General features: G+C 47.5%; 1 protein-coding gene across 6 annotated transcripts in view; it reads left to right on the plus strand.

Annotated features, from left to right (window-relative positions):
* The window catches only part of PIK3AP1 (phosphoinositide-3-kinase adaptor protein 1), an 85,483-nt gene extending 66,377 nt beyond the window's left edge, over positions 1-19,106 (plus strand). For 4 of the 6 annotated variants that reach the window (XM_037904554.2, XM_037904556.2, XM_037904558.2 and 1 more), the window contains 8 exons: positions 2,856-3,038; positions 4,123-4,188; positions 5,650-5,855; positions 7,738-7,810; positions 9,745-9,900; positions 12,381-12,451; positions 13,023-13,138; positions 14,313-19,106. In XM_037904554.2, coding sequence (XP_037760482.1) covers positions 2,856-3,038; positions 4,123-4,188; positions 5,650-5,855; positions 7,738-7,810; positions 9,745-9,900; positions 12,381-12,451; positions 13,023-13,138; positions 14,313-14,367 — 926 coding nt within the window. In that variant the 3' untranslated portion in view covers positions 14,368-19,106. The other 2 variants (XM_037904555.2, XM_037904557.2) reach the window with 2 other exon arrangements.
* The last annotated feature ends 109 nt before the right edge of the window (positions 19,107-19,215 follow it).

Below are 19,215 nucleotides of genomic sequence, written 5' to 3' on the forward strand. Positions count from 1 at the left end.
CACTAGCCTGCCACAGACCAGCTGTCCACATGGACACATTAACAAACTGTTAATGCACTTTTAATCTAGTCCCGTTTCAAAGAGGACTAGATCAAAGTGTATTAACAAATGCGTCAGCAGTGTCCACACAGACAGTTAGTCTGTGGCAGGCTAGCGTGGGGTAGATTCATACCCCAGCTTGCTGAGAACTAGATGTTTGTGTCGAGAAGCCCAAGTTTCTGCAAGTCAAACTAGGCCTTTAGTGATGCTGTGCAAACCCACTCTCTGCAGGTGCAACTCATAGAATTTAGTGAACAATCCTGTGGCTGCACAAGAAGGAATCTAATCCAGCTCCCCCTGCTAGGTGTGTTTCTGTTGGGTTAAGAGGTAACAACCAAATATTTTGTTGTCACTGAAGTCAGCAGATTTGACTGCACACACCTCCTGGGCCAGACAACCTAATGACAAAGTTGGCATTCGTAGACCAGGTTTCTTTGGGGAGAGGAGGAGGCAAATACTAACTTTCAGAACTGAGAACAGTCTTTCTCTTGAACCCCATTGTCTCCAGTGTGGGCAGCCGTAAGCGTTCAAAGATCATGAGACTGGGGGTTTTTCTTTGCTTTCTGGTTTGTGGGCCTTTACTGTACGCTCAGGTCAGGTTTTCACGCTTTTCTCCAGAACTACGAGGGCTAGCCGATGGCTTTTTATTTAAATGAAAGCAGAGGTTCTCGATTGCCCAACGCCACATGCTGTGACACTCATGCTAAAACCACATATTGGCAACACTGCTTCTAAAACGGCTTACCCTGCTTGTACCAAACGCTGAACATCTAAGATCTGCCCTTGGGTAAAACGTTTCACATAACTTCAGATGGATCGCTTGATGACGTTAGTAGGGTGTTTGTTCAAATTCTGGCCTGTAAGGGAGGCTATCTTAAACCTTATTTATGGAAAGCTGGGGCATTTCTCCATACCACAGGAAGCTGGGGAGGCTTAGGCAAAAAGACCTCTGTGGAAAATAGCAGCCTGGAAAGGAGAAATAAAACTGTGAGGTTGGATTCCTCTTACTCTTTGCTTGTGCAGGTCAGATAATCAACCGCCATGTAGCTATGAGACCGTCTTTGAATTCCAGCCACTAAGTATCTTAATCACTCTCTGCTGCTAGTCTCCGGTTGATGGCAAGGGATCATTTTCAGGAGAATGTGCTGCTGATAAGCTAGGAAGTATCGGGGAGTTGCTTGGGTGAACCGGGTGCTGTTGCTCTCTGGAGAGCAATAGGTGTCTGAGGCCAGGGCTTATACCAGCAGTTTTGCTGGTAGAGTTTATATTTATTTGGCAAGCAAAATAAGCTGTGCTAAGCTACACTGGCAAATGCAACTTTTTGCTGGTATAATAAGCTGGATCTGCACTAGGTGGGTTTTGTCAGGAGAGCTATACCGGAAAACCTTAGAAGCCTAGACTAGGCCTGAGTGTTGCTTTGGGAAAGCCTGCTGCAGGCTGGCACCCGCCAGTGCTGCTCTGAGCCTTCGGGAGGGCGCATGGGCCTCGTGGAGGAACTGGCCATTAGGTGAAGTCAGGAAGATGAAATGAACATGGCTTGGCCAGGCCACAGTGGGCTCATGGATTTCATGTCAGTCTGAAAATGTGATTCTTATTGCATGGCTGGAGGGAACAAAATCCAACTGGGAAACCTGATTTGCTGCCCTCTTGGATGTCCTGGCCAAATGCTGCTGCCTACCTGGCTCCCGGCTCTGATCCCTGCCCCTCTGCATTCTCCTCAGCTCAAGTTAGCCCTCAGCTCTGTGCCGCCACCCTCCCCGACATGCTCTGAGTCCCCAGCCCTTGCTGCTTCTCTGACTCTTCAGATACCTGGTGGCTCCCCTTCTGCTTCTCCACGTCACCAACTCAGAAGCAGAACAAGACTGAACTACCCCCGCTAACACTAATTCCCCAGCTGCTCTGCACATTCCCCTGCCCTTGCCAGCCATGCAGTGTCAGCTCTGGGTCACGTGCCTCTCTGAAGGGGGAGGGGTGGCCCAGTGACTAGGGCCAGGGCCTGGGCCTGGGCCTCAGGAAAGCCAGGTTCAGTTCCATGCTGTGACCTTGCGTGAGTCATTTAAACCTCTCTGTGCTTCAGTTCCCCGTGGGGACAATGGCACTCTCCTACCTCACCGGGGTGCTGAGGATAAATAGGTTAAAGATTGCGAGGTGCTCAGGGTGTGAGTACCAGAGAGGGTTTCTTCCACTGAGAGGATCCAAGTGGACTTGGTGCAACTCCCATGCCAAGACGTCAGCATTCCAGTTAGTGAATACTCAGACAGGAACACAGGAATTACTTCCTATCAGAAGAGACCCATAGTCCTCTCGGCCAGTGGCTGCAGCAGAGAAAGGAATAATGCTCCTCAGATAACACAACTTTTGGTCAGTTTCAGCAGCCGGTAAATATACTAACCCCGCTAAGATGCTGGCCTTTGAAACCCAGTGCTCTGATAGGTTCGCTAGCAGCTGGGATTCGATAGATGGCAGATGACTAATGCAAGCAACAAACACTGTTAACATCCCAAATTTATTACAGCCCTACAGCTTTCCACTACAGTCCTTCATGATCCAGGAAGGAACCGGCACTGTTAAAAATACCTGCACCAAACAAGGTGGTACCTGCTTCAGGCACTTAACCCACTACCAGACATTGGTGACCAGATAAAGAACTGTCCTAGGCACTTAAAAACCACTGCAAAAATTAGAGTGGCTATTTCCGTTCAATTATGGCCAAGGTCATCAGGCACAGTGTGCTGTATGATTGGTGAGAGCTAGAGTGCCGATGGCAGCACACCTTCGGGTGGCTTGGTGTCTCACTGACTGTAGTTGCTTTCTAGGCAGTAGCAAAGATGTGCCAGATTCGGAGGATGATCCCTACCAGCAGTGTGGTGAGAATGAACTTTACTACACTGTGGAGCAGGATGACTTCCCTCAGGAAATGGTCAACAGACCTCCAGTTCCTGTTCCGAGGCCTGACTCCAGCTCCCTTCATCAAGACAAGGAGCTGTACATTTCCAAAGGTGAGTCCTGTACCAGAACCATCTGTATTTCTGTGCTCAGCAGTACAGAGCAGAGCAAACGCTGCATGGAGTACCTGTTGTAGAAGTGGGACAGCAATGGGCCCACCTCCCAGACCTTGATTAGAATCCTCGCCTGGCTTCCAAAATCCCCAGAGTTTAGATTATTCACCTCTAGGTTCCTGGTTCATTCCATAAGAGATGGGCCTCCTGATGGGATCCAGATCTGGATTTCACCCTTCTTCCCTCTCCCAAAACACTGTGGTGTTTGCATCCTGAGGTGTTGGCTTGAGTTATACCTCTAGTGTGAGCAGTCAGACTGCAGGCTTTCAAAGCCAGTATCAGCAATGGTCTGCTCTGGACAGACCCAGTTTAGTTGGGGAGTGCCTAAAGTTACAAGGTAGACAATAGCATGGCTGTTGTGCTGATGGGCAACTTCAGGCACAGAGACTATGTAAAGGTGTCATTGAATCTGTAGAGCTGGAAATAGAGCCTGGAAGTCCTGTCTCCAGTCCCTTTCTCTAACCACTAGATAACCCTACCATGAAGATAATTTTTATTTCAGATCCTCTGAAAAGGTGAGACAAAATGTAAATGGCTTTGTCTACATAAGAACCATGGGTCCGATCCAGTACGGCCATTCTTATGTAGACAAAACCACCCATTATGGCTGAAATTTTCAAAGCTACCTAGGGGGCTTAGATGCACAATCTCCATTGACTTTAAAGCGAGCTGTGCAATTATCTGCTAGGCAGCTTTGGAACTCTCCATCGTAATGTTTTGTATGAATACACACATTGTGATTCTTTAAAAAAGAAATTATAACCAGATTTTGGAGCATCATCTAAAGGGGCATCCAGCAGCAGGCCTGACACTAAAACATCTCTGGAAAAATGTATTCAGTCCTCTGTTAGGGATGGATTGCATGGTTGAATTCTGTCCACGGGAAGGGTGTTTCTACCATGCTGTCCCTTGTCTTATTTTCTCCCTTGACTTCAGTGGGTTTGCTCGATTTCCTGTGTGTAACCTTACCATTTCTGTCCTGTCTGTGATGTGGCGAGGTGTCTAAGGAATACCTGTTTTATAGTATTTGCAGGGAAAGCTCACGAAAGACCTGGGAATCTATATGTCTCTGCAGAGAAGATTAAGAAAGGTAAGTCAGGTGTCTGTTTCAGAGAACTTTCCAATAATGCAAGAGGAAAGGTGGCAAGCTAATTTAATGTGAATGAAGTGTGTGTATGTGCCAGTGAGCTGACCAGCTCCTCTAATGCTCACATGACTCCTCACCCATCGGGCTTCTGGCTCCCTACGACAGAGTGCCAGGGAGGATCCTAGCTTCGTGACTGCAAGGCTAGCTATTTGCTTTGTTTATGGATTGTCTCTGGGAGGTGGTTTATTCCTCTATGCTGGTAATAGGAGTGGGGCTGTATTTGTCGCCAATGAGGCATTCCAGTACCGGTATGATTGTTTGTTGGGCCATACATCCTTAGTTCATTTTGCTGTGTTTATACTAAAATGCTCTAAGACATTCAGGGGAGTGCCTTAAGACGGGGCGTTGTTTCCTGGTAGTTAACAACCAGCTTTATCAGTTGCCACTCACTTCATGTCAGGAAGTGTCAGACTCAGGGGTCACTATCGCTGTTATACTCAGTGAAAACGGAGAAGTGTAAACAGAAAATAATCCAGCTTTTTCAGTGAAAAGTGAAGTTGGTCTGCCCAAAGTTGGGGCAGGATGTTCCATTTATAGAGCTGGTGGTTTCCTAGAAGCCAAACCCTGTATTCAGGGTTTGTCCCATTAGATTCACAGTGTTCATTACAAGATGCTGTTAGTGTTGTACCCAAACCTCAGGGGTCTGACCCTGATAGGTACTGGGCCACCCACAATTTCTTGGATTTCAAAATCGGGGCCTTAATAGTCATACGTGGCTCTGTCGTGGGGGCTTTTATCGAGTGTTCTTAGAATGCTTTACAAAGAAGGTCGGTATACTTCTTCCCATTTTATATATGGGGAAACCGAAGCAGAGAGGAAGTGACCTGTCCAGGGTCACCTTAGCAGGCCAGTGGCAGAGCTGAGACTAAAACTCAGGCCTGAGTCTCATTCCAGTGGTGGATCCAGTAAACCACAGTGTTCAAGATCTCCAGGCTGGCAGCGGCAGGTCTTTGCTTTAGTGGTTGAGAAGCAGCTTATTCTAGTTAATTAGGTCACTGGGCTGGGTGTCAGGAGATCTGACTCTGCCACTGACCAGCTGGGAGACCTTGGGCAAGTCACTGCCCTGCTTTGTGTCTCAGTTTCCCCTCATTTCCTGTGTGCCGTCTATTTAAACTCCAAGCCATTAAGGACAGGGACAGTCTCTACTATGTGTTTGCAAACAAGGGCTCCTGATTTTGGCCAGGGCCTCTAGATTTTATGGGAATACCACTAAATAGCTGCATGTCACAGAAAGCACAAGAGTCCTAGGTTGTTGGAACCAGACACTGGCATTTCCTGATTTGTCTGTTAAGAATCTCTGCTCTACCCCTGCAGTAACATAATAGTGTGGGGCAGCTAATCTCTGTGTCCCTGAGTATAAAAAACAACCCCAAGCTCAGTACGTGGTTAACTTTCTCTTTTCAGAGCCCGCAGTCAGGCTGGTCAGGGACCAGTCACAATCAAGCATATATGACCCATTCGCTGGGATGAAAACCCCAGGTCAGCGGCAGTTAATTACGCTACAGGAACAAGTCAAGATGGGGATACTCAATGTTGATGAAGCCGTGCTCCATTTTAAGGAGTGGCAACTGAACCAGAAGAAGAGATCGGAATCATTCCGGTTCCAGCAGGTACAGGCATCTGCCACGGTTAAAAACACCTTCTTAGCTCGTTCGGTGCTGGTGAATTCCATTCTCTGCTTCCAGAATAGGTATAGTGCAGCCAGCATTGCTAGTGTCTCTGAAATTGCCCCACCAGCAGGCCTCACCTCTCAGCTGGATTGGCTGTCCCTGTGGGCCAGAAGGGAGCTGTCTGCCTGTCCTGCTCAGTCACTGGCCTCCCTGCTGAAATGGCCTAATGAGGGACCCCTACTACCATCTGTGGGGGTGACTTTTGTAAGGTGGATCCCTGCTCACCACCCAACTAAGATCAGACAGGCCACCCCATGCTCGTCAGGAGGCCATGACTTTTTGTGCCTTTTTGTGACTTTTTTAATCTCTGTAGGCTGTCAGTTCCTGTCCACCTCAGATCAGGAACAGTGTACTGGCGGCAAGCATCTGTACTGTGCTGAAACAGGGTTGGGCTGATCCTCCCCTGGCACTTTGCAAGCCAGAATGAGAGAAGGCTTCCCCACCTACGGCCTCCAGAGACTTCCTACGGATGACTCTCAGAGTGTTCAGGAGAACCTGCTTTTGGAAAAGGCACCTAACTTGTGACTAGTCCAAGGGAGTCATTGGGTCTGATGAAGTGAGCTGTAGCTCAAGAAAGCTTATGCTCAAATAAATTTGTTAGTCTCTAAGGTGCCACAAGTACTCCTGTTCTTTTTATTGGGTTACTGTCACTCAGCAATTTGTTGTGGGGGTCTGGAAATGAGCATCCAAGTCTTAATGTTTCCATATTCCAGCCACAGCAGCATTCCCACTTTAAATGTGGCGCCAGCTCCTAGCACAGCCTCTCGGTCGCTGCAACAGAGCCGGCCCTGGCGTCCATGAGAGCGCTGCAGGGGGCTGATGGAGACTGAGACTCCTGTAGGTGCTAGCAGGACAAAAGCATGCTGCTTCCTCCACCTCATTCTCACTCAGGGGCGGTCTTCTTTATCCTTAGGGCCTCATGAGAACCCTTCACTTCTCCCTAGATTAAAGGCCTGCTGGGGGCAGGTTTTCTGCCAGCTGCCATTGTTCCAGCAGATATTTGCTGGGATGTTCTTTGGAGACGAGGACAGCTCTTAAGAGGCAAGTCCACCCTGTTATCCTCTCTCCCCTGGTGGAGCACAGTTGCTGCTCTGGTTTTAAACACAACTCAGTTGCCTAGCAGGCGCAACTGCTGCGTCTCCACTTGTATAGGGTTGCCTTCTTTTTAAGGCTGTGTCATCTGAGACCGTCCTCTCTCCACACTGCGACACCCGCACCCCCATAAGACAGCAACGTCACCAGGCACTGTCATGTTGTGGGGATGTCTCATCAGCCCCAGCTGTGTTTCTGGACTGCAGTTCCCCCTTTGTTTCAGCAGGGAGGGGTTGAATTCCACAAGGACCGAGCCTCAGAAATTGGGATGTGTGGCAGCCCACTCCCCTTCTGCTCTCACCGTTTCCTGCTTGCTGGTGGTGACGTCAGGTGGGCAGTGAGCAGCAGCGCAACTCCTGTTTCTGTGCTAGTGTCCATAATAGGGAGAATAGAAACAGAGGAAACTGGGGTATCGGAGATCAGCAGAATCCTCTCCAGACAGAGTGTTCTCCAGATCTCTTCCACAAGATATTGTTGGGTCTCTAAGCCTGATTTAGAACATATGCCATGAGCCCCTTCAAATCGCTTGGTTCCTGAAAAGCGGTGTGCACAGCATGTGGACTTCTCCCGGGATTAAAACCCAGTCGCACAATTTGAACTCCAGCCAGATTTTGCTGCCGGTGATGCAGCTTGGAGACAGATTTAGCCTGAGTACATTCTTGGTGCCATCATAAAACTGCCCGTGTTCCTTTATCCCAAGCACTGAAAAGAGTGTATTGTGACGTTCTAGGAAAATCTGAAACGGCTACGAGACAGCATCACCCGGAGGCAAATTGAGAAGCAAAAAACAGGAAAACGTTCAGGTAACAAACGTACTCAAACTGTCTCTCCAGTAACAAAGCTACTAATGGGGTCACTTGCAGAGTATCTGCCAGTCCGACACTCATCTGTGTGGGCTTTGTAGGCTGGAACTTGTCTGCATGTATTTTATTAACTCTGTGTAATATATTAGTATACCCATCTGTGTGTAATAGATACACATAAAATACACACCTGTATGATATATGGGCAGTTAAAACATGGGCAAGCTACTTAGCTGCCTGTGCCTCGGTTTCCCTGTCTGTAAATGAGGATGCTACCCATCTCCAGGGGTGAGTCTTAGGCCATGAATGGAAGCCCCTGGAGAGCCAGGAATCAAAGGCTGTGCTGAAGGGCCAAGTGCCTGGTCGTGAAACAGTTCCCTGATACAAGAGATCTTGGGGGAAGGAGAGATCATACTAAGCACTGGTAGAACCAGCTGCCCTGGAAGCTACCAGCCTTCTAAAGATTGAGTGTTCGGAGCCAATTCCTTCCCCTTCATGTAGGCCCCTTACTCCTGTGGATGGAGAGCTCTGTGCTGGTCTACCTGAGGGTCTGGACAGTCAGGCTGGTGTGGAAGGATCTGCAGGGTCCCTGAAAGAGCTCTGCCTGGCTGCTGACATTGCCTGCCCCCATAGACCTTCTGGAGAAATGCTGCCCCTACAAGAGGCTGCTACAGTCACACGCCTGGAACTGCCAGGGGAGTGTGGGGAAGAGCAGGGATGGGGCAGCAAAGTGCACCTGGGCTGAAGACTCTGTTCCAGAGCTGGTAGCTCTCTGTTGCCCCTTCCAAGATGTCTGCAGCTGACTCAGATGGCTGCAGAGACCTGCCCCAGCTCAGTAGGGTTGGGAAGGCTTTGCGCTCTTGGGGCCTCGCTCATGTCTTACAAGAAGTGAGGCTGCTGCTTGGTGGCAACCCGGAGGTGTAAGAGGGGGATCTCCTCTCCCACAGCCTCAGTTAGGTGGTGCCTAAACCCCCTGGCCTCCAGGCTAGTGCAGTACATTGACCACCTCCTCCTTAGCCTCAGGCTGTCCTAGTGCTCAGCAACCCCCCACCTGCCGGCTTCCTCATTCTGAGGACAGGTCAGGCCATGCAGCTCCTGAGCAGCATGGCTCCCTCTTGGCTTGAGTGAGGGAAAGGTTTGGGTCAGCACCTGGGCTGCCCTGTGTGATCTTACTGGATCTGGACTGCTGGATCTTCTGTCTGTTCCATTTTGGAGACCCAGAAGGCCAGCTCTGGTAAAAAGCTGATTCTGACAGGCAGGAGTGGAGCTGAAGTAGCAGACGCATGTACACGGCCCATAGCCTCTAGCCTACCCACCCCTCACCGTTCCTGTTGTGCTTCTCATGGCCTAAGAGCTTTACAAGTGCTGACTCCTTCATCTCCTCAGCTCTTCTTGCCTGCAGCAACGACATCACGTCCCTGAGCAGAGCGATTTGTTGACTCGCCCAGGGGCACCCAGCAAGTCAGTGGCAGTCAGGAATAGGGCATGAGAACTTTAACATCAACCCTTCGGCTGCTCTACCTACTGCCACAGCTGGGCAAGAGAACTGGAGGAGCCAAGTGTTAACTGAGTCATTCCAATGGGTGCATTTCTTTTGTGCATAGAGAGCAGTGACGCTAAATGTTGCACCAGCCCAGAGGTGGCTGTGTCTGCTAATTGTCCATGGGGATGCTCCTGTGGATAAGTGTCCTCTGTTTGCACTTAGCCAGATTAATATGACTCAGATCTGTGACCTTCTCCTTGCAAGCAGTAGCAATGTGGTTGATCTGCCCAGCCCCTCTGAATGTTGATGGAAATTGAGCAATGGAAGCAAAGCCCCTGTGGGAATCGGTGCTCAAGTAATTCATGTTTAATCCTCTGTTTGGATGTATAAGTAGCCTGTAGTACCTGAGAGAGGCTGCCACTGACTTGTTTATGGCTATTTTCCCTTCTAGACTTGGAAATCACGGTGCCTATACGACCGTCTCACAATGCTCCCGGGAAAGTGGAATGTGGCATTTATGAATTTGGACCCAGGAAAAATGTTTTCCCACCAAGAAAAGAGATAAAGCGAGGAGAGTGGAAAACAGAAAGCACCTCTAGCACTGCAAGTAAGCAAACCATGCATCTCAGGCATCCCATATAGGAAAGCTGGCCTGAAATCATCTCCTCTGCCTGCCTTTGGAATCAGCAGGAGCAAAGTTAGCCCTCAGAACTCTCCCAGGCAAACACTGTAGCGGTAGCCCCGGAATGTGTCAGTCTGATCCTACTCCCATTGAAGTCAAAAACACACCTCCCAGTGACTTCAGTAGCAGCTGCTTTAAATAGGAAGGAAATTGGCCCCTGGCTACAATTCCCAGCATGCAGTGCACCAACTTGATTTGAAGAGCCTAGGAACATTGCATGCAGGGAACTGAACACCCAGTAGTCTCTATGGGCCATTCCCTCTGCTATGATAGATAAGGGCTCATGCTTTCAGAAGTGGTAGCCAATGAGACTTGGGCTCCTCAGTGACTCAGACACACTTGAATATGTTCATAGACTCATAGGGTTGGAAGGGACCTCAGGAGGTCATCTAGTCCAACCCTCTGCTCAGAGCAGCACCTAATCCCCAAGTAAATCATCCCAGCCAGGGCTTTGTCAAGCCAGACCTTAAAAATCTCTAAGGAAGGAGATTCCACCACCTCCCTAGGTAACCCATTCCAGTGCCTCACCACCCTCCTAGTGAAAAAGTTTTACCTAATATCCAACCTAAACCTCCCCCACTGCAACTTGAGACCATTACTCCTCGTTCTGTCATCAGCTACCACTGAGAACAGTCTAGATCCATCCTCTTTAGAACCCCCATTCAGGTATTCGAAAGCAGGTATCAAATCCCCCCTCATTCTTCTCTTCTGCAGATTAAATAATCCCAGTTCCCTCAGCCTCTCCTCATAAATCATGTGTTTCAGCCCCCTAATAATTTTTGTTGCCCTCCGCTGGACTCTTTCCAATTTTTCCACATCCTTCTTGTAGTGTGGGGCCCAAAACTGGACACAGTACTCCAGATGAGGCCTCACCAATGTCGAATAAAGGGGAACGATCACGTCCCTCGATCTGCTGGTAATGCTCCTACTTATACAGCCCAAAATGCCGTTAGCCTTCTTGGCAACAAGGGCACACTGTTGACTCATATCCAGCTTCTCGTCCACTGTAACCCCTAGGTCCTTTTCTACAGAACTGCTGCCTAGCCACTCGGTCCCTAGTCTGTAGCATTGCATGGGATTCTTCTGTCCTAAGTGCAGGATTCTGCACTTGTCCTTGTTGAACCTCATCAGATTTCTTTTGGTCCAATATTCTAATTTGTCTAGAGGTCCCTCTGTATCCTATCCCTACCCTCCAGCGTATCTACCTCTCCTCCCAGTTTAGTGTCATCTGCAAACTTGCTGAGGGTGCAGTCCACACCATCCTCCAGATCATTAATAAAGATATTGAACAAAACCGGCCCCAGGACTTGGGGCACTCCGCTTGATACCAGCTGCCAACTAGACATGGAGCCATTGATCACTACCCATTGAGCCCGACGATCTAGGCAGCTTTCTATCCACCTTACAGACCATTCATCCAGCCCATACCTCTCTAACTTGCTGGCAAGACTTCATATTATTGAAGTGTGCTTGTAATTTGCTTCATTTCATGCAAATGATGCATGGAGCTCGTGATTTTCACCGCAGGCTGAGTAAGTCTGATAGAATTCAGCACGGGTTATTTGCTGCCTGTGGAGGCAGAACTGGGCCCCAGCAGGTTGCCACAGTCACCTTGGCTGGTATGTTTGGCACGTCTCTGGGGTGGAGGCCGACGACTCGTGTATAGATCATTATACGAAGCGGGTGTTAGGCAGGGTGCCAGTTTTATAGCGGTTCCTCCAACCTAGCTACCCTAGCACAATCTGGCTGTAGTCCTGGTTCCTCAGAGAGTGTCCCAGAACTGTGTTGGGAGGGAGGGTGAGGATCTCTGAAGGTGGCATCCATGCACAAAAGCTGGGGGTTCCTCCTGTGGCAAACAGACTAGCCCTGGCTCCAGTGCCATTATGTTTAAATGTGGGGACTCTGGGGACCTCTAAACACCCCATTTGGTTTAAAAAAGATTCTTGAGCTTTCTAACCTTGTAGAGTGTTATGCCAATACTGTGTAGACATCTAGATACTGCTTTGTCAGTGTAACTAATGGAACTGCCACGGGAGTGGCCATTTAAATATGCATGAAAATAAGGTGTGTATCCAACGTGAAAATAAGCCAATGTCAGAGTCACACACTTTCAATGAAATAGAGTGTTGGAAACCCTAATGCCAAGGGCAGGGCTTTGCATGAGAAACTTGCTAAGCAGGAAGTGAAGTAAATGATCCTGGTTTTGCCGCCCAAACTGAATGAAATGCAAATGATTGCGAGTGGAGGGCTGAAGGAAGCATTAAAAAGTAAGTGAATTTATTAAAATGGCTGTTAAGTAATAGGTATTAAGAGGTAAATAGGAGCTCAGAATGACTTCTGTGTTGCTAATATCTCTAGAAATCGACAAAATTTAATGACGAGCTCATATCTTCTCTGCTAACCAGGTAGTGCCAGTAACCGATCGAGTACTCGAAGCATGTTGAGTGTCAGTAGTGGGATGGAAGGTGACAGTGAGGTAAGCCTTCATCTTTATCCTATGCTGGCTGTTTGCATTCATGACAAACCTGGGCCTGGTTTTTGCATTAGTTTTTAAATGGCTTCTTAAATATTTCCCTTGAAAATGCATAAATGGCAAAAAAGCTGAATGTATTAAATCAAACAAAACCCACTTCTGCTGTGAAACTTACGAGAAACGAATGACTTTAAAATGTGATTGCTAAAGAGCCTTCTCGCAGCTTTATGTATGTAACGCTGTAGCCCAATTCCTCCCCTTCTGTCTCACCCTCATGTCTATAGTCTATTTGCAATCTCTCTGAGGCAGGAGCCTTCCCTAACAATCTGTTTCACAAGGCCCCTAGCACACCTCCTGGGCAGGATATTATTCATAGTTCATCAAACTGTATTCTTGGTCATATTGTAAGTGGATCTTCATACACTGACTTGTCCAGCCAAGAGGTTATGCTCCCATAATGACACTGAAGGAAATATGCTTATTTGAGGGAGAGCCTTATGAGGATCTGAGATACTAGTGTATTATGGATGTTTCAGCAAAACTTCACTCCCCCTTCTGCCTTTCCTTTTTGTAGGATAATGAAATCCCGGAAGCTACCAGAAGCCGCAGCCCAATACCCCAGCAAGTGGAGAGGTTTCCTCTCATGCCACCTGAAAGGCCTCCGAGAATACCTCCCCGAGGCGCAAGCAGGTAAAGCATGTGACTTGAGCTTGAACACAAGTGTCTGAGGGGTTGGTGTTTGTAGCACAATGCAAACAGCTGGAAGGCTGCAGATGTAATGCATCCCTTTCACCAGAATGACAAGGCTGTTAACAAAAATAAACAAATCTTGCATAAATTCTGGAATCCATTTTACACTCACATAGTACTTAGTGGAATTAATTTCCTGGTTAGTAACCTGACTGGCAATCCTATTAGTATGGCTTACACACTAAAAGGTACTGTGTTACTGGAACATGGTGTTTGCCATGCTGAGTTAGATTGATCCATTTAATCCAGTATCATGCCTTTGGCAGAGGTTCAAGACATGATCCTTTGGAGAAGAACCCCTCACAATACACCCACAGGCAATGCTGTATATGGGGAGGGAACTCCCTCCCACTAGGCAATCTGTTTTTACACTCGGAAGTAGATTTGTTTACCTTTAGGACTTTTCTCAGCCCTAAAGTTGCACTGGCTTAACTAAAGGTGTGTTTTAACATTGCCGCAAACTCAGTTAAAACAAAATCCCTTTAGTTAAACCAGTGCCACTCTTTGTAATCCAGGCTTTAGAATCCTAGCTTGTATAACTACAGATGTTAATAAACTTCTCCAGCTGTTACAGTAAGTCCAGATGTTGTCAGCCATGTCCAGAAGCAGTGAATTCCACATTCCCTTAGCTCTTGCAACCGTATAACTAAATCCCCTAAAGTAGGTGTGAATCAGCTTTTGAAGCTTGCAGCTACCAGCCATATCCCTCCCCTTTCTCTCATTCTGAGATCCTCAGAAGAAAGATTCTGCAAGTTCCAAGTGTAAATATAACACAGAATTCTACAGACATTAAATCTTCCAACAGTCCTGTGAGGCAGGCAGCTACTGTACTGTTGTAGCCATTTATAGATGAAGGAACCAAGACAGAGAGGTTAAAGTGATTTGTCCAGCATTACACAGGATTCTTGGGTTCTATTCCCGTCTCCGTTGTTGAATTACTGATTGCCAGTCCCTGCTCACCTTCTTATGTAAACTTAAATGCATAAGACACTGCCCTTCTTATGCAAACTTAAATATCAGGTACATTTCATTCTTACACTAGAGACTGTTAAATAAAATGTTGTTCCAAACCCCTGTTCTTTGGTTTCTAATATGCTTCTATGTCTTGTTGCAGGCCTGTAAGCAGCAAAAACTTATTTCCTCCACCTGTGCCCCCACGAGGTCGCTGAATCCTGAGATCGTTGGAATATGGGATATTCTAGTGTGTATGTGTACAGAGATATATATATATATATATACACACACACAGATATTTTAAAGGATCTTTTTTACTATTTATAGATGGAAACCAGATGATTTCCCCCTTCTTGCCCCTTGTGGTGCATTTTGTAGTAACATTTCACTGAGAAATCTCCCAGCCTTTTGTGACTTTTTTTTCTTGGAGTGTCTTGGAACTTCTGGATTTTAAGGAAAAACTATCCAAGGTGGCAAAGAGAATTTGGACGAGTCTTTTGACAGTCTTACACCTCATATGGGGTTATGCCTCCCACCAAGAACATGCTGACCTCATTGGAAGCCTCCACTCCGAGAGCTGTAAAAACAACTAAAGAGAGTCACTGGAAAACGTAAAAAAGCTCCTTTCAGAGACTGTCTTCAAAGAATGCTCATCATGAGCTGCATCGGAAGAGTGGATCCCAGTAGTTTGGTGTAACATTTGGACACTGGGTCATTCCCACCAAATCACCTGTAATGGATCTTCCTTTAATAGTTATTGGACATGATGGTTTTGCAAAAAGGGCTATGTGAAGACTTCCTTACCCAAGCAAAAGTCGTTTTTATACAGCCCTTTTCTTCCCCCACCCCATTGTCTTTGGATGGGGAAAGACACTAGCAAGGTGCTATATACACTGCATTGGATGCAAGACTCCCTAACAGCTGGTGAGGGAATTGCTCTGTCACATGAAACAGCTCTATATTGATGCCTTCTAGGGGCCTTGTTACTTTAAATCCAAATAGCTGACCTCTTGCATTAGGGGAAGACATTTTTAGTAGTCCTTTGACCTTCCCCCTTCCCTGTACACATTTGAGGATCATATCTGCGTTAAGGCTGTTGATGCTGTGTAATAGCGTGTGTTGATAAGGTGTATGTATTTTGTGGCTCAAATATGGATTTAATTGTTGCTTACTTCACTGGGCACAAACATCCAGTTCAGTGGTTGGGTTTTGCTTGCCCTAAGCATCCTGTTTAGCAAAGCTGCACCTACAGCAGCTGTGTCCAACCAAATCTGCCTGAGGGCTGGGTGTTTTCAAAAAGGTCAAAGGGCTTCTCTGTTCTGCTCCCCCTTGTGCCACTCAGATGGCACAAGGAGCACAAACAACTGCTAAGTCCTCATCACAGAGAGTTGGGGTAGCTGGTTTTCAGGCCTGGGGTGAGGAGAACACAAGGGGCTCCAGCAATCCCTGGCTGACATGGCTCACAGGGGACCTTTGATGGCTGGCACAAGTTAGAGGCTACTCTGCCCCAGCCCAGGGTGGAGAATTGGGTAGCATTATCTCATTGGTTCTCAGCTTCTCTTTTCCCTTTCCTCCCTGTGGGAGCTGTGGGGGGGAGAGGAGCCATCCCTTGCTAGCTGAACCCAGCCCTCAAGGCTCAGACAGAGCTCAGGTAAGCAGGCGACAGAGCAACCAGAGTTGCAGCTCCCCTTCCCCTGCAATATAGCAAGTGGCCAGTGGAGGGAGTGGCTGAAGAGCATAGGGGGCAAGTAATCCAGGGGGTGTCCCCTACAGTTGCCCTGTAGAGATGTGGGTCATTCAAACAGTTCAGGGTGGCACTTGTGAAACACATCTTCAGTTCACAATCAAGTGCAAAGTCTCTTTTCAGTGCAGCTCTGTGTAGCTCAGAAGCTCGTCCCTTCCACCAACAGAAGCTGCTCCAATAAACAATATTACCTCACCCGCCTCATCTCTCTCATATCCTGCGACCCACAGGGCTACAATGACACTGCAAGCAAGCACCATGGGTACTCCTTTAAAAGTACATGAGTGTTCTGCTTTGCTAACCAGGTGTTACTCGGAACACTACAGGCTCTGAATGCTGGCTTGCGGTAGCTTGCTGGTGACTTGCTTTAGTTGGGTGGGGGGGGCGGGGTAACGGTTGTGATGCAGAGAGCAGGAGTAGAGTTTGTGCCGCTTTCCCTAGCGGGAGTAGTCCCCAGCACTTTTCCATGGAACTGAAAAAAGTTTCTTCACCTAATTGAGGAGAAAATGAAACTGCAAATGGAGGAAATGAGGTAAAGGAAATTAAACTGAAGAGGAGAGTTAATTCAGGGGCCTAATCCTGTTCAGTGTTCACTTCTGTTTTACTCTGCACACACCTTAGTGGATTCTGCCCTTTGGTTTAGCCCTGTGCAACCAGCAGCCCATGGGCTCCCTTGCCTCCATAACTCTCTCATGCTCTGCCCCTAAGGTCAGTTCTGTGCTGCAGCATTGCAGGAGTTAACTGCTTTCCTATCTCCCAGGGTATAAGAACTGAGGAACGTGGGGCAGAAGAAAAAGAGCAAAGCATGAAGACACCACTCTCCCAATTTCAGAACATCTCCTTTCTGGATAAACCTGTAGCCAGTGTGGGTTAAACTTGCATTGGTTCTCAAAATGTGGGTTGGGACCCCAAAGGGGTTGCAACCCCATTTTAATGGGGTCGCCAGGGTTGGCTTAACTTGCTGGGGGCTGAAGCTGAAGCCGAAACCCTAGCTCCACAACCTGGGCCTGAAGCCCGAACCCCAGGGCCAAAGCCTGAGTGGTGGGGCTCAGGTTACAGGCCCACTGCCTGCAGCTGAAGCCCTTGGGTGGGGCTTGGGCAGGGGCAGGCTTCGGTCCTCCTGCCCCCCTGGGTCATGTAGTAATTTTTGTTGTCAGAAGCGGGTTGGGGTGCAATGAAGTTTGAGAACCACTGTGTTAAAGCAGGCATGCAGGCGGGGGGTGACTGCCTGCACTCTCTGTCCGCTCAACCCTGGGTGACTCTGACTCTGCACCACTAGAGGAGACTGTCACACAGATTTCCTCTAATGTGAGTTTGGTCAGAGGGACATGTTCTGGTGGCATCTCCATGTTGGAATTTCACTGGAATGATCAAGACTTTATGGTTGGGCTCAGCAGTGAGCTGCACCTCCCTTGTTTCAGCTGCTTAACTGGCATCTGAAAATAGCCCTCACATCTCTGCCCAACCAGCCTCCCTCTTTTGCCACTCAGAACTTTCCTCATGCCAAACTGTCCTATTTCAACAAGTGTCCTTTGTGTTCTTCTGTACTTTCCAAAGTCTACTGTGCAACTATGTCGCTTTGAGAGAGACCACAGCTGCGACTGTGCATCACAGTTCATTATAAACGTAGTCTGTTCAGGCCCCACTTACACTCGGAGGAAACACTTGTCACCCTACAGTCTAATGCAGGCGTGCCGCTATGTAGCTAGAGTCAAATGCAGGCCCTGGTGATATTCTCCCTGTAACTCTGCCCTTGGGAGGACAAAGCGGATCAGCTGCAGGTCTGTATGCCTGGCAATCTAGAACAAGGAACTGTTTTTAATCTACCAAGGAAAGCAGAGCAGAAGAAATCCTGGCCTCGTATGCTTGATTAATGTAAACATGGGAATTGGGCATGGCTTTCAAACCCTGAGCAAGCTGGGGTGTCTTAAAGCCTGAGCACACCTTACTGGATGCCAGAGATTTGGCCCTCAGTTCGCCCTGACTAGTCTGCAGCTGGTCATTTAAAACTGTTTAGGGCTCAGTGCTTTGACAGTCTCCTTTCATCTTTAGGCTCTTGTGTTGGATGAACATATAATGCATATTGTCTCTGCCTAAGCAACAAAGTGTGCTGAAACAGTAGGAAAAGAAAGGAAGAAGAAATGCTTTGTAATTAAGTTTGTAACTGAAGCATTAAAAAAATGTTCCTGTTTTAAGGTGAAAGCCTAGGGAGACCACTGGTAATGGTCTTTCACCTCCAAATCACTGATTCAAATGAGGCTGGGTCAGCAGTGACCACGTGATGGCTGATCAGTGAAACGTGTTTGCTCTCTGTCCAGTGTGCATACAAAACCCACCAGAGCAGATGGGACTACCTTGCCCTGTTACTCAGTTCTAAGTCTGTCTGCCAACAAACCATGGAGACTGAACTCTCCGCTCCTTCCCAAGAGGCAGGCAGTCCAAGTCTGGACTGGGATGCACTGACTGAGCGGTGTGGGGGACTTTGGGTTGCTTCGGCCCAAGCTGTATCTTTCTCCAACAGCCTGTTTTGAAAAAGTAAACATAAAGCTGTTTGGACAGAAATGTTTGTCAAAAAACATTCAACAGGCCCAATCCTGATTCTACTGACATCAGTGACAGGTTTTGCCAGGGAATTCACCGGACGCAGGGTCATCCCCCTATGAGATCTGTCCATCTTATGAAAGTTTGAAGTAAAACATAGCTGGTGTTGGTCCTGCTTTGAGCAGGGGGTTGGACTAGATGACCTCCTGAGGTTTCTTCCAATCCTAATCTGCTATGATTCTATCGTTAGCTACAATTCTGAAGAGAACATAAATTCAATGCCTAAGGCTGCAGTGAGAAAAGATCAGGCAGTGGCATTTACCAGTCTCACAAAATGGGGGAAGTGACTGTAATCAGCCCTAATCAATCCATATAAGGTATGAAGGACCTCTCATGTTCAGTTGACTTCTTCTAAGATCAGAATATGTGTATTTATTTATTTTTAGGCATTGTGCAATATTTTGTGACAAGTGGATGATGTACGCTGTTTGCCTTTTGGGAAAGGTATGTTACCTGTAGCTTATGAAAACTGCTTTTATATGCCGTCTGTTTATTGTTTGATCAACTGATGCTTAATGCTGTGTTTTTTACTTCTAACTGTAACTTGTTTGGGATATTTTTAAATATATGTCTAAATTTTGCAGAATAAACGTCCAGTTACTGACAATATAAACTTACCAGTCTCTTCAGTTTGGGTATAACCTTAACTCAGTCTTCATAACTGCATGCATACCACACAGGCATAATTTTGGCACTCAGATTGTGCACCTACACCAGG

The sequence above is a fragment of the Chelonia mydas genome, chromosome 7 (genome assembly GCF_015237465.2).
Source record: "Chelonia mydas isolate rCheMyd1 chromosome 7, rCheMyd1.pri.v2, whole genome shotgun sequence".
In the NCBI taxonomy this organism is placed as follows: domain Eukaryota; kingdom Metazoa; phylum Chordata; order Testudines; family Cheloniidae; genus Chelonia; species Chelonia mydas.